Source organism: Durio zibethinus, chromosome 13 (assembly GCF_047325235.1).
Source record: "Durio zibethinus cultivar Kanyao isolate XHJ-2024 chromosome 13, ASM4732523v1, whole genome shotgun sequence".
Classification (NCBI taxonomy): domain Eukaryota; kingdom Viridiplantae; phylum Streptophyta; class Magnoliopsida; order Malvales; family Malvaceae; genus Durio; species Durio zibethinus.
The window spans coordinates 19,813,718-19,829,157 of record NC_143174.1 but is presented as its reverse complement, the minus strand read 5'-3'; the positions used below and the strand labels follow the sequence as shown (position 1 = coordinate 19,829,157).

Below are 15,440 nucleotides of genomic sequence, written 5' to 3'. Positions count from 1 at the left end.
ATTATAATTATCACCTGATCATGTCACATCATTTTTAAGTCATCTTTCTTAATCAATAAAAAAAGACTTGCTGTCATATCATTCATTAGTTATCTCATACATGTGTATCTATATAAGTTATCATGAACTTGTATTCACTCAAAATTACAATTCTTCTCTCCATTATAATACCTAACTTGAATCTTGAATGAATTTTCTTTGTTTTTCTTCAAGATTGCATAAATTCAACTCCATTAAATTCCACAAAACCAATCTTGAATATTTTTCCCATTCTTCAACTCCACAATTTTCAAGAAAATCAAGATTCATCAAGAACATGATGAGAACATTTCAAGAATCTATATTATGATCAAGAATCATCCAAAATTGATTGAAAACAATCAAGATTCTTCAAAATTCATTCTTTTCTTCAAGATTTCTACAAAACAAAAAATTAAGCCCCGTTAGGAGTAAAAAGATCATAATTTAGCTGAAAACTAAGCAAAAACCATTTATTAAGCACTAGAAACAATTTTAAATAACTCTATTTTATGGAGTTATCATGTTGATGCAGGTGGTGCGAAATGATGACCAAAGCTTCCACTATTAGATGAAGTATTATAATTTTTAATAACATTCTGTTCTGGCGCTGCACGTACGAGAGGACCATTTACTACACTGTCGCCATTCTCCAACATGGAGCTTATATTTGGTGCTATAAGTTTGTATGATGGAGCTCCATTAAATAATAAACCAAAAGAATTATTTGAACCTGCATTGCTTTTTGATACATAAACATTCTTGTTATTCTTGTCTTTCTCTTCAAATTCATTTCCTTGAGCAGTTTCTTTGTCTATATTTGAGACCTCTACACTATTCTGTCTCATAATTGCATAAGTATGAGTAGAGTTTAAACCCTTTGAAAGTGTCACGTTATCAACCATCCCAGACTTCGATGATGACCATCCGGTTGGAAATTAGCTGCCATTCTTGCCAACAACAAAGAGAGATGTAAGAACTTCAGTGTATGGAAGTTTAAAATATTGAACTCCTAAAACTAGAGCAAGTGTAATAGCCATCAGTAAGGTAAGCCTTCTGCTTTAATAGCCATAAACTAGACTACTAGAGAAAGTGGTAATCAATACGGGCAAGCATCTTAAAAGGGGCAACAAAACGAACAATGAAATAAAGAAAGAGAAGAAATTTCCTAATTCAAAGGAATCAAGAAACATAAACCCAATGAAGAAAAAGAATGAAGAGTTAAATTTAAATGCATATTTTAGAGGATAGAAGTGAATTAACACGACCAACTAATGAGAATGAAGAATAAATAGTGAAATGCAGAGAATGAGCTTAGAAAAAGAAAGAAGATAAAAGATAAAAGATCGAAGGGAGAAAAGGAATATTCTTAAATTTTAGAAAATGGAAATTGTCTGCATACAATGATCGCAACCCCCTTTAAAACTCTTCACAGCTCACATTGTAACTAATCCTCCCATAACTAATCACTCTGATAATGGCATTGTTAATGTATTCTTAACCAACTTTTAAACATCCCTGCAACTAATGACCATTGGACTAGACTTCCTTGTCGAGCTTGTGGCCCTTTTTATTTTTTTACTCTGGCCTGTAAAATTGCACTTCCTTTGTAGAAAATCCTTGTCCTTAAGGGTTAAAAGAAGGAAACTTCTGCTGTAGATTAACAAAATTTCCCATGTGGAGTCTTTTGGAAAACAATTACTCTGATAGATCAACATCTCTCACCAGTTTGCCCTTCCTCTTGTTCATCCTCTTATCGAGTAAGGTTATAGACTTGCTTTTTAACTAACAACCCACTTCATTGAGTAAAAGCAACTAAAATTGTGTTGGTTTCTACCCAACATGTTTTTTTAGCTGAGATACATGAAACACTGGATGAATGCGGGCAGTAAGGATAGCTCCAGTCTATAAGCTACAGGACCAATTAGTGACAGCACCTTGTAGGGACTAAAAAATCTTACTGCAAGCTGAAGGCATGCTCAGTTGACAGTTGAAATCTACCTATAAGGTTGTAGTTCGACATACACATAGTCACGCTTATAGAATTGCGTGTCAAAACGATGTTTATCTGCTTATTGCTTTATTGTATTCCTGGCCCTATTTAGATGGAACTTCATGAGTTGAATTGCTATCTCTCGAGCCTTTAAATTCCTGTCTACTTCTCCTACCTTCGCATCTTCAGGCAAATAAGGTGCATGTGTATAGGAGCAGGTTGACCATATACAATCTCATAGGGAGTAGTTTGTATTGACATGTGATGGCATGTATTATACCACCATTCAGCCAAAGGAAGCCATTTTGACCAATCCTTGGGTCTCTCTTCGGTCATGCACCTGAGATATGTCTCTAGACACCTATTGACTACCTTGGATTGGCCATCAGTTTGAGGGTGACAAGCGGTGGACATCTTGAGCTCAGTGCCAAGTAACTTGAACAAATTTCACCAAAAAAAGTCTGGTGAACACTTTATTACGATCAGACATTATACTGTGCGGTACACGATGCAACTTGTAGATGCTGTCCAAATTAGATTGAACAACTGTGAAAGCTCAATATGGATAAGCCAATGCAATGACATAAGCATACTTGCTCGGTCTATCCACCGCCACCATAATAACTTCCTTGCTAAAAGATTTTGGCAACCTTGTAATGAAATCTATGGAAATGTTAGTCCATACCTTCTCAGGTATTGGTAATGGTTGCAACAACCCAGACATGGCCGTTGTATCCATCTTGTATCATTGGCAAACTGTACATTGCCTTACATACTGACGAACTTCTTTTTTCATACCCTTGCAATATATAACATTGGCTAAACTTTTCATAGTTGCTTCCATGCTTGAATGCCATCCAACCGTTAAATCATGAAAATAACTTAACAAATCTTGCCTCAATTCAATATCCTTCCCAACTACCAATTTTCTTTCCCTTCTTAGCTGATCATTCTGCCATGTGTACTTAGAAGTAGAATCCTTAACCTTCTGTACCTTATGAAGTATTTTGATAATGTTTGGATCTTCTACCTAAGAGTGCTTAATTCTTTCCAATAATCTACTATAAATCACTGTCATGGCACATAACATAGTTGCAGACTTCCTTGATAAATGCATCAGCCGCCTTGTTAGCTACACCCTTTCTGAAGATCACTTTGAAATCATACCCCACCATTTTTGCTATCCATAACTACTGAGCTGTAGTATGAGTCTTCTGATGCAAAAGAAATCTATGACTTTTATGGTCTGTTTTGATCTAGAATCGTTTACTTATTAGATATGAATTCCATTTCTTCACAGCCTTTAGTATAACCAGCATCTCTTTTTAATAAGCAGAAAGAGACTGATGTTTGAGAGACAATGCCTTGCTGAAATAGGTAATAGGTCTACATTTTGACTTAAGACAGCTCCAATGCCAACATTAGACGCATCAAACTCCACCACAAACGTAGAATTGAAGTCAGGTAATGCTAGTACATGTACTGTTACTACAGCCTTTTTCAGCTGCTTAAAAGCCTTTGTAGTAGCTTCACTCCACAAAAATTCTTCTTTAATAATGTTGTCAGAAGGCTGGCAATTGAACCATAGTTTTTGATAAATTGTTGGTAGTAGCCCGTCAGACCTAAGAAGCCTCTCAATTCCTTAATGTTACTTGGGATTGGCCAGTCTAACATTTTAACAACCTTTTTATCATCCATGGCCACACCTTGCTGGCTGATTACATGCCTCAAGTATTTAATTCTAGTCGCACCAAATTCATAATTAAACAGCTTCATATAAAACTGAATCTTCCCTAATACCTGAAACACCAGTTGAAAATGCTTCAAATGAATTTTCCAGTTAGCAGAGTACACCAAAATGTCATCAAAGAAGACCAGTACCAATTTTCATAGATAAGGCTAGAAAATGTTGTTCATAACGTTTTGAAATGTGGATGGTGCATTAGTTAGACCAAAATGCATATCAAGAACTCATAATGACCCTGGTGAGTTCTAAAAGCGGTCTTATAAATGTCATCTTCAGCCATGCGTAGCTGGTGATATCCTTACTTACGATCAAGCTTTGAAAGCCAACTAGCACGTGTCAATTTATCCAAGAGCTCTTCCATTAGAGGAACAGAAAATTTATCCTTGATTGTGAACTTGTTGAGCTGCCCATAATCGATACACAGCCATCATGAACCATCCTTCTTTTTCACTAGGGCCATTAAGGATGCAAAGGAACTAGTGTTGTCCTTAATAATGCCAGACTTTTTCATTTCCTCAACGAGCTTCTCAATCTCAATTTTTTGAAAGAAAGGATATCTATATGCTTTGATTCGAATAGCTGATTCATCTTTCAAGGGTATTTTGTGGTCATGAGTTCTCTTTGGTGGTAGCCCCTGAGGCAGCTCAAATAGCATATGAAAAATAGTCAACAACTCCTATAGCTCTATTGGTAACTCAAGTTTCATTTTAGGGTCACAGGTAGCTTGCGACATTTGAGTTGCTTGTATACCAATTAACATATCGAGCAAGCACTGTTATGATTCAAATTCAGCTTGGCTACCTATTTCTTAGTAGCTACCTGGTTCTTTCTTTCCATCAATCCTTGTAAGCTGTACTCAACTGCCCCCATTTCAAACTGCATAGTAAGGTTAGTAATATCCCACACAATGGGACCTAGTGTCTGCAACCATTGAACCCTTAACACTACGTCACAACCCCTCAAAGGTAAAATTAGGAAGTCAGTACACTAAAGTAGTCTTTGAGCTTGCTAAGTGATACCCTTGCAGAGTTGAGTGACTAGCAGCTAATCCCCATTAGCCATTGTTACCTTTACACTTTCTATAGGCGAAGCTTTACACTCCAGCTTTTTAGCTATAGCTTGGTCCAAAAAATTATGAGTGGTTCATGAGTCCACCAAAATCACTAAAGACTGATATTTTACTTTACCCTGCATTCTCATAGTCTGTGGGCCTACTTTACCATTTAAGGCATGCGACGATATGGTGGGTCTATTCACTCCTTCAAACAAGTTAGGATTTGTTTCATCTAGAGACTTCAAACAGCCCACAAATTCTTCCTGCTCATTGAATGGATTCACCCTTTCATCCACCAGTAACTGATACAACTGAAATCAAATACATTTATGGCCTGATAAAAACTTGGTTCCACACCACATACACAACCCCTTTTTCCTCCTTTCATCCCTTTCATCTTTAACAATAAGTTTATTGCTCTTAGCTGAGATCGGCTTCAGTTTGATACTATTTGGTTTATAAGTGTTAATTGGTGTCGCATACTTAGCAGGTTGGCTATAGCTTAAGTAAAAGGACTTTGGTGTAGGTAATAAAGGGGAGTAAGATGGTTTAGAAGGGTCATGCACCTGGTTTTGTAAAGAAGAAGTTGGCAAGGAATTTTTGTAAGGTGTAAAAGGTAAGTTAAATAGTAGTGACTTCATTTGTTTGGCTAGATTGTAGGCATGTGTCAAGGTTTTTAGATAAAATATTCTGACAGACATAGATATTTCTAGATTTAGATTGCTAATGAATATGCTAAAACCATGATCATCCGACAATTGTATCATATTCAACAATCCTTTAAACTCATCATAGTACTCCTCTACGATTTGAGTTTGTTGTAAACTAGCCTGTTTAAGCATAGGATTTGTGAATTAATTTTCATTAAATCTAGATTGCAATTCAGTCACATACTGGTGCCAAAGAAGATCAGTAAATTTACTTTTACTCTTCACATAATGCTAGTGCCATTGAAGAGCCTTCTCATCTAGATGCATCATCACAATCCTGACCTTGTCATGCTTTCGGGTATGATATGCCTTTAAGAACTATTCGATTTTAAGCAGCCAACCTATGAAATTTCTTCTATCAAAATGGGGGCATTCAAGGTTGGATTACTTGGTATGTGTTCTAGGAAGTAAGGGAAGGTCCATCTGAGATGTAAACTGTTTGGTGGTACTCACATCCTAGATCTCCTTTAGTTTGGCCACGGAAGAAACTTCCTCTCAAGATTCATTAATCTCTGCTCCTTTTTGGGATCCTTTCAAGCTTGTAGCCAGTTGGTCAAACATCTTTTTTAGTCGTGCCTCCATTTTCTCCATACCCAACTGTATATCCACACTCAATTTCTCCTGGATCTTAGCAGCAGCTTCTAACTTGGCATCAGTTTTGTCGACCTCCTTTTGAAGATGACCCACTTTTTCTGTAACCACGTCGAGACTCCGTCAACCAGGCCAGAACCACTGGCTTTGATACCAATGATACGACCAACTAATAAGAATGAGGAATAAATAGTGAAATGCAAAGAATGAGCTAAAAAAGAGATAAAAGAAAAAAGATAGAAGGGAGAAGAGGAATATTCTTGAATTTTAGAAAATGAAAATTATCTGCATACAACGATGGCATCCTCCTTAATACTCTCCACGACTCAACATTATATAACTAATTCTCCCACAACTAATCACTTTGATAATAACATTACTGAGGTATTCTTAACCAACTTTTAAACATCCCCAAAACTAAACGACCAATGACTACTGGACTGGACTTCCTTGTTGGGCTAGTGGCCTTTTTTTTTTTTTGTTTTACTCTAACCTGTAACATGGACCGGCAAATGAGTTTTCTAGGAAAGATTCGAACCTGCTGCTGATTCCTTGTAATAAGTACCATACCAAGAAACAAAGGAAGCCCTACTGGTTTTCCTGTATCTCTGAGGCCCATTGAGGTTTGATTTGCGTGATTATAGGCTTAAATTTTTACTGCTTGTCCATGCGGATTCTTAAATTCTGTTTGTTTCGATGGAAAACGATAAAAAAGAAAATTCCCATATTTCAGTTTTCTTGTTTTATCTTCATTTTACAAATACAGGAGACACTCTGATTAATCAATAAGTGGACGAAACTGTAGGAATTTGTTTCCGCTTTTCCCCACATGCCTCCTTTTTCATGTTTTCACTTGCCAAAGTTCTAACTAGTGAGCATAAGCGTTGCCAATAAGAACCACAGTCAATTGAATTCGATTAAATTATAATTAATTTGATTTAGATAATGATTTATTAAGTAAAATAATTTAATCAATAAAATAATTGAATTAATTAATTCAATTAATTTTTATTTTTAAAATTAATAATCAAAATTAATTTATTTTAATCAAATTTTAAATATATTATATAATATAAAAAATATATAAATATTTTTATTTATATTTTAAAATAAAAATAAGATATTAATAACAAAATTATAAATTGAGATTTATTAAGTAAAAATTATTATAAAATTATTGTTCAATTTTAATGATAAAAGAATGATAAAAAATTTTGACTTTTTCATCGACTTTAGTTCAGTTATTTTTCATTATTAAAAATACGTTAATTGATTTGATTTTTTTAAATTAATTTTGATCTTCGATATTTTAAAATCAATCCGGTTCATAGCTTACCCATATTAAAAAACTTTTAACCACGTCGAATATTTATCTCCGTTGACCCGTTGCCCGACCGCCCGACGCGTTGCGGCTAACCAAAAAAAAACCCAAATTCTAAATCCGTAACCCTAATTCTACAAACAACAAAATTTTCTCGCAGTTGGACGTGTGTGCAATTCGAAATTCCATTTCCTTAATCTCTACTTAATTAAAGTAAAATTCGAGATAAACAAGCTTGTTTATTGAGAGAGATAGAACAATGGAGGTCGATAGAGAAGACGGACGCACTCAGAACCAGTTGAGACCTCTCGCCTGTTCTCGAAACATTCTCCATCGTGCTCATGGCTCTGCCAGTTGGTCTCAAGGTACTTCCTCTTATAAAAAGTTTTGTTGGGAAATCATAGTATTTCGATTATAAATCTGTTTGCTTTTTTTTTTTTTTATTTTAATTAGGAGACACGAAAGTACTTGCTGCTGTTTATGGGCCGAAAGCTGGAACTAAAAAGAATGAGAACCCTGAGAAAGCTTGCATTGAAGTTATTTGGAAGCCTAAAACAGGACAAACAGGTAATTTCTTAAAACCCCTTTTAATTATTCTTGCGTTTGAAGTGTGGTACGTTGGGAATTTTCCGGAATATCTCCATTGGCTTTTAGGGAAACAGGAAAAGGAATATGAGATGATATTGAAGAGAACTCTGCTGAGCATTTGTATTTTGACTGTTAATCCAAATACTACAACATCAATTATAATTCAGGTAGGCTATTTGATTAACTCTCTGTAAAAAAATCCATTTTGTTTATGGTCGAATTGTTCATAAATTGAGTTTTTATGTTTTCTGTCGCAGGTTGTCAATGATGACGGTGCTGTATCCTTTATGCATTTCCCTTACTCTTGTTTTACAACTTCATTTCATTGTTCCCTAGTTTGCAGCTTTCCAAAGATTAGGCTTCCAGTGTTTATAGTGTAATATTTGTTTGATATATGTTAGGATACACTTAGAATTTACATAGAGAAAACTATGATTCTAATGAGCCAATGATGCTGCCCCATAGAGTCTTCATGTTAGGGATTTCATATGAGTAACTTTTGCTTAAAATTATAGTTCAGTGATTGTTTGGTCCCCCCCCCCCCCCCCCCTCCACACCAATGTTGATAGTATATAGTGAGAGATATATCATGCATCTTCTTGACGATATCATGGTAATCCTTGATATTATCTCATATAGCTTCTCCCTAGTGCCATAAATGCAGCATGTTTGGCCCTTGTAGATGCAGGAATTCCTATGAAGCATCTTGCTAGTAAGCAATGCAGAGATGTGGTCATATTCAAGTTTTCATTAATAATTAGTACTTAATTTCTTACTGATTTTATGCTGGATAGTGCAGTTGCAATATGTTGTTGTGTGGCCAAGAGTGGATATGTTATATTGGATCCCACCAAGCTAGAAGAGCAGGTTATTACAGAATTCCTTTTTTTGATTTATTTTCTTATAAATTTCTTCTCTAAATAGAATTTAGCTCATGTGTGAAACTTCTAAACCCCAAAAAGAGGAAAAGAAAAGAGTATAAATTCTCCCCTAGATAATTATCCAATGATATTCAAATATCCTGCACTGAAACTATAATTTGACAGCAGTAGCTGGCATCTGGAATATTTGAGTGCAGCTTTAGACAAATGAATCTAGAGTAGTTGGCTGCTGACATGAGTGTAACAGATACAAATCTTGTTTCTATCCTATCTTCTTACGTTCTTGTCTTTCATAATAGCAGAAAATGAAGGCATTTGCTTATTTAGTCTTCCCAAACTCAGTCCATTCAGTCCTTCCTGAAGGATCACTAAGTGTACAAGGTGAACCCATAGAACATGGGATTATTACATCTGTTACTCATGGCACAATGTCAGGTACTTTTTCAGTCTATTAGCCTATCCTTTCCAAATTAATTTTGCTTTGTGGCTGTGGAATCACATGTAATTGAAAAAATTGTTATGTTTATGGAAATATAAGGTTGCTGTCAAAATAGAATGTATCATTTTCACTGGTTACCATTATGGAGCAAGAACTTGGTAAATGCTAGTACCATCTTGGATTAAATAGAATTGCTTGCCTTTGAAGTATTTCTTAGATGTGATTAGGGTGTTTTAACAACTGTGATCTTTTTGTTTTTTCTTTTACAATCTTGTCTTTGGCTGCTTGAAGTATTAGTTGGGCTTGAAACATGTGTGATGCCATATTTCATTCTAATAGATTCTTATTTGAACTCTTGTTCCAGTGGATGATTATTTTTACTGTCTAGACCGAGGGCGTGCTGCGAGTGTCAAGTTGTCTGATTTTCTCAGGAGGAGCTTGCAACAGCACTCAACTGATACATCTAAAGCTGGGTGACTGTGAATAGGAGTTTCAGGCATATAAATCCCAATTACGGAATCACACCAGTTTGTGCGATTTCATGCCATTGTTGTTCTGATTTCTAGCTCTCATTCCTACATACTTTCACAGCCTTTCTGAGCAAATTGTGTTAGAAACTTAATGTAAAGAATTTAGTTTCTGCCCTGATTGTTTCTGAATTGTGATATTGCCATTTTCCCGTGTTCTTGTCAGTACTGTTGTTGATTAATGAATGTGATATTCCTAAGAGGATAAATTTTGATCTTAGATTGATAGCCTACCTTTACTAAATTCTTATTGCTTAAAATTTTTAAAACTTATCATTTACTAACTATATATAAACTTAAATTTTTTAACATTGTTTAAATTTTCTAAAACTTATCATTTCCTTACTGGATATTTTTCAGGTGCCTATCAACTAATTAGACACATTCATTATCTCGTCCATCATGGTTAATCTTCAATAAGAAAAGCAAAGAAATTAAGAGAATGATAAATTCTTATTTTCTTTAAATGTATTGCACTCTAATATTCTTATTCTAGAATTAAAAATTATGATTTTATACTAATTAATGTAAAAAATTAATTTATTTATTAGGATATCTTATTATAAAAGTAAAAAATGTGATAACATAATGTCTGAGAAGAAAATAGAAGAATCGAAAGTTATTTTAAAACAAATCAGTGATCTATATCATTTGCAGCTACAAATGTAAAAATAATAATAAAAAAAAAACAATTATAATTTTTAATGCTATCAAATTGTTATTTTGGAATACTATAAAATTTAATTTCCTTTCATAGAAACCTTGGTATGCTTGCAAAGAATGCAACACTATAGTTGAAATTGATGATGACATAGAGCAAGTACGGTGAAAAAATGCATAAAATTCATTATACAATATGGACCATGGTAAGAAATTTCACTACAAAAATGTTTTACACGCATAAAATAAGTAGGCACTTTTTGTTTTAATCAATTGAAATTACAAATTGATTTATATTACATAAATAACACATTGAAACGAAGATGAGTGATGAAAAAGAAAATATTATAATCACTTGATTTTAAGTAATAAAAATTCTCATCTGTTGTAAATTTTAAAATATCCCAAATACTTATAGATAAGTGATGAATTACTATTTTCATAATTATATTTTAATTTAATAAAATGTTATTTATAAAATTATTATTTATTAATTGTAGAAATAAACAAAAAAAAATTATAATTATTGCGGTATTCTTGTTCCAAGTCAAAAATAAAGAACTTAAACTTGTTGTGCAAATACACTATAGAAATTAGGGTATTACCAATAAAAAATTGTCAGTATAAGATTAATTTTTGTTAGTAAAATATTTACCAATTGAAATTTTTTGTCAATAATAAGTGAGTTGATAATAACATTTTGTCGGTAAATTTAAAATTCCATCGGTAATATAATTATTCTATTAGTAAATATTATTTTAAAAAAAGCCATAAAATTTAATTGAAAAAGATAAAATTTCATTGGTAATCCATAAATAATCTGTCAATAAATGGTTGGTAATCCGTTAGTAAAGGATGATTTTCATCAGTAATCTATAAGTAATTCATGGGTAATTTGTAGGTAATTTGTCAAAAATCTGATAATAATCTGTAGGTAATTTGTAGGTAGTTCATCGGTAATTGTTTGGTAATCCATTAGTAAAGGTTGATTTTCATCAATAAATTGAGAATTACTTTGATAAAATCCAAAAGTAAAATCTAAATTTTATCGATAATTTGATTAATTCCTTTTGTAATTATTTAAGAAACCTTTAAATTAAAAATAAAACATATGTGATTCTTTTAAAAGTCTATTATTTATCTATTAGTCATTAAAAGCATAAAGATCAAATCTACATATTATAAAGTTAAATTCACATCATAAAGTTCAAATCCATTGAAATTCTAAAACAATCCAAATTATAAAGTTGAAAACCATAAAATAGTATTTGAAAACAACCAAAATCATCATAATACAAGTTCTAAAAAACATGTCATTATCCTATATCTTCTTATCTTGAATCTACATTATTGTCATCAGGTTTAGAAGTTACATTTGATTGTGTTAAAGGAAATTGTCTACACCCCATCAATTGTATAATCTGATTCAAGAAAAACCTAAGCCTAACCTTTAGCTTAGGCCTTAACTCGTCAATTTGTTGTTGTATCTAAGGTTGAAGAGGTACAAATGATAAATCACAAATTAAGTTAGATGTTGCTACAACATCGGACTGACTGGAGTAAAGTAGCTACTTAGATCTATTTGAAAATCTAAAGCCATAGCCTGTAGCTTTAACCCATCTGATAATTTCAATATATGTATCTCATTACACACAAGACATTATCTAGTTCAATAAAGCAAGGCAACTTGAAAGCATTAACAAAGTCATTACAAAGTCACATACACTGACAACTTTGGACATGTTAATGAAATCACCATGTTCTTCTAAATGTTTATAAGTGCGATTGAACATTCTTTAAATGTGGGTTCTTGTTGCATCTCAATTGATTGTATTCATTTAGAGACATATTCAATGAAATATTTAACAATGCAATTTATATAAAATTGAAATGTGATGATAAAAATAATTCATGAAAAAATATCATACCATTCATGTTCTATGACCAGAAAATGCAATCAAACCACCAATGTGCTTCGTAATACTTTTTTTTTTGTGTTCGATGATTTGCTTTGGCTTTGGCGAATATATTTGTCACTTTAGAGTGCTCTATATATTCTTAATAAGAGTATCCCAAATCGAAGCAATGATCCACCTCTGTTCCATCCCTCTACAATGTATGATGTTATCAACTCCATGCTCTTTCATCGTTAATTCTTTCCCGTTTGACAACAAGTCTTTCAATCGATTCTTGAAAATATTGTTTTATGCACATTGAACTAGAGCATTATCTAATTCAACCTACTAACATTGTTCCTAACGTAATAAATAAGAGTATAATAAGCAGTTAACATGAATATGAACTTTTCATTCAAATAAAATAAATATATGTAAAAAAGAAATGTCCAATTACTATTTTAGATTTATCAAACATTAAATTCTTCACTAAAGTAGGAACTTTAACCCATGTCGGCTAAATACCAATAAAATTCTCTTGAATTATGTTTGAAATGGTAAAGTTAACCAATTATTGCTCAAAACGACTATCAATATCCATTTGTTACTAAGATTAATTAAACTGCACGTATTGTTTTAAAAAATATAACGATAAGAAAAAATTAATAGTAAAAAGTATATCTCATAATTTCTATCGAAGTAATTCACATTCACTTGTCTAAATCTATAGGCAAAGGTAAACCTTTGTTTGCCCTTTAGTCCTCTGTCTTGTTATCATTTCTTTTTCTTTAAGATTGCCATTTATTGACTTCTTAATAAGTGGTTCATCAATGAGTGATGGATTGACTTCATGGTCTGTTTGAGGATCATTTATTATTAGTGCTATAGATGACCCAATAGGTAGATCATTTATTATTGGTGCTGAAGATGACTCGATTCATGTATCATTTTGATTGATCTTGCTACATATCCACCTCAAGTGTTAAAGCTCTTTCCACTATGTCCCATTATAACTATCATATAGAACAAAAACATTCCATAAGTATTCTAAAAACACAGAAAAAACAAACATATTTAATATTATGTTATTTCAACATTAGATGAATTAAGCAAAAACTATAAAATAAGCATATAAACTATTATAATTAAAATAGGCCAAAACAAATATTATATTTAATGTTACATATATTCACCAAATCAAATAAATATTATATATAACATTAAAAGTTACACTAAATACATCAATCATTACTAGAATAAGCAAACTCATTTGTTTCATCATCATTATCATCATCTTTTGCTTCATCATCATCTATGAAGACTTGCATCCAACTTGTGAGGTATTATCCGCTTTGACTTGAAGGTCTCAAGGTTTTGTCCTATGAAAGGCACCTTACAGATTGGGGTTTAGATCTCTCTTTTTTTATATATATATCATACCATATCTATACATTCTTTCAATGTAGAATTAGAGGTATTACAATCTTTCTCCTTAAAACTTGACGGCCTTGTCAAGTTGAGTTTAATCACAGGACCAAGATCACACCAAATATTGAGATTCTAAAGGTAACTCCACATCGTGTAGCACTTAATGTATCACTTAATGCCTATTGATTGATAGCCGTTTTGATACCATTTGTGGAAACTCACACCCAACCTGCTAGGTATTGTTCGTTTTGACTAAAATTCTCATAGTTTTATCTTACAAAAGGTACCTTACAGATTTTGGTTTAAATCTTTATATATGTATCATACTATATTCACATATTCTTCTAATGTGAGATTAAAAGCGTCACATCATCATCATTATTTTCATCATCTTTTTCTTTTTTTTTTTCTTTTTTTCATTTTTTTTTCTTTTCAAATCTCTTATAATAAAGCTATACATTCATAATCACCAACAATAAGGATTGTAGGATTATCAAGTTCTTTTGAGATAATAATTTTTCATGGAATAAAAACTTCAATTTTTTGGTACACATCTTTATTTGAATAAGTTGTTTTTTCTTCATCTCTATTAATATTACTAAGTTGATATGTACTCTTGGCTTTTGTTTTGAACACTACCCACCAATATTTTTAATCTTTTCTTCTAAAAGGATAGTTTGTATAGGAAACTTGATGTACTTGCTCAATTAAGATAAGTGGTTCTTTGCTAGCAAACATTAAACTGTGTTTAATTTCAACAAGATCATAATGAGGATCTACCCATACACCTTTCTCCATGTCAAACCAATGATATTTAAAAAGTATAACTTTATTCCTTATTCCAAAGTACTCTAACTCAATGATATTTTTCAAGATACCATAAAAGTCACGCTTATAATCATTGTAACAACTTTTTTTCACACATACCTTATAATTCATCGTCTTACGAGTTTGGCCATTATTAGCTATATGAAACTTAAAACCATTCTCAAAGTAGCTTTTGAAACACTTAACCAAGCATCCAGGGCCATAAGTTATCTCAACCAGACGACAATCAATTTCGTCATTTTGCTCTTTAACCAATCTAATTGTAAAATATTAAAATTAATCATTGTTTAAATTTATATGAAAATATATTTCATATTCATATATGGTATAATGCTCTAAACTTACAAATTGTCTTAACCATAATGAAAATCTTGCATCACATGTGTCATAACGTGTAAGTCCTAAAACTAACCTATTAAACACAAAACATGGAGTCGCCACTAATATTTTTTTTACTTAGGTGTGATTGGTCGCTTAAGTGAATTTATCCCTTCTAAGGAGGTCCTAAGTTTGACTAAAGGTCCATGAAAAGAATAAGTTCTGGTATTCTAAACAAAACTAGGTTCGAGAGTTTGAATACATGTAGAGAAGGTTATAGCACCCATACAATACCCATCCTAAAAGGTACTAATTGATCTCACATTATTTTTTTAGCCTTAATTCAATGGTCCTAACTTTTTCCTAATATTTATTTTATGTGTTTTTTTAAATTTAAATATTTAAATATTGGATATATTTTTAGGTTTTCCTAACACTTTGG

General features: G+C 32.3%; 2 protein-coding genes across 2 annotated transcripts; one reads left to right on the top strand and one right to left on the bottom strand.

The window, feature by feature from the left end:
• Positions 1-2,182: 2,182 nt before the first annotated feature.
• Positions 2,183-4,038, bottom strand: LOC149515397 (uncharacterized). Its single transcript, XM_089742430.1, has 4 exons — positions 3,964-4,038; positions 3,695-3,811; positions 3,402-3,581; positions 2,183-2,446 (listed from the first exon to the last, which is right to left on the bottom strand). The coding sequence occupies exons 1-4, from the start codon at positions 4,036-4,038 to the stop codon at positions 2,183-2,185; spliced, it is 636 nt and encodes a 211-aa protein (XP_089598556.1).
• A 3,447-nt stretch (positions 4,039-7,485) lies between these two features.
• Positions 7,486-10,089, top strand: LOC111304097 (Ribosomal protein S5 domain 2-like superfamily protein). Its single transcript, XM_022900615.2, has 8 exons — positions 7,486-7,799; positions 7,888-8,001; positions 8,089-8,189; positions 8,280-8,300; positions 8,662-8,734; positions 8,822-8,889; positions 9,206-9,338; positions 9,707-10,089. The coding sequence occupies exons 1-8, from the start codon at positions 7,694-7,696 to the stop codon at positions 9,817-9,819; spliced, it is 729 nt and encodes a 242-aa protein (XP_022756350.2). The 5' UTR covers positions 7,486-7,693; the 3' UTR covers positions 9,820-10,089.
• The last annotated feature ends 5,351 nt before the right edge of the window (positions 10,090-15,440 follow it).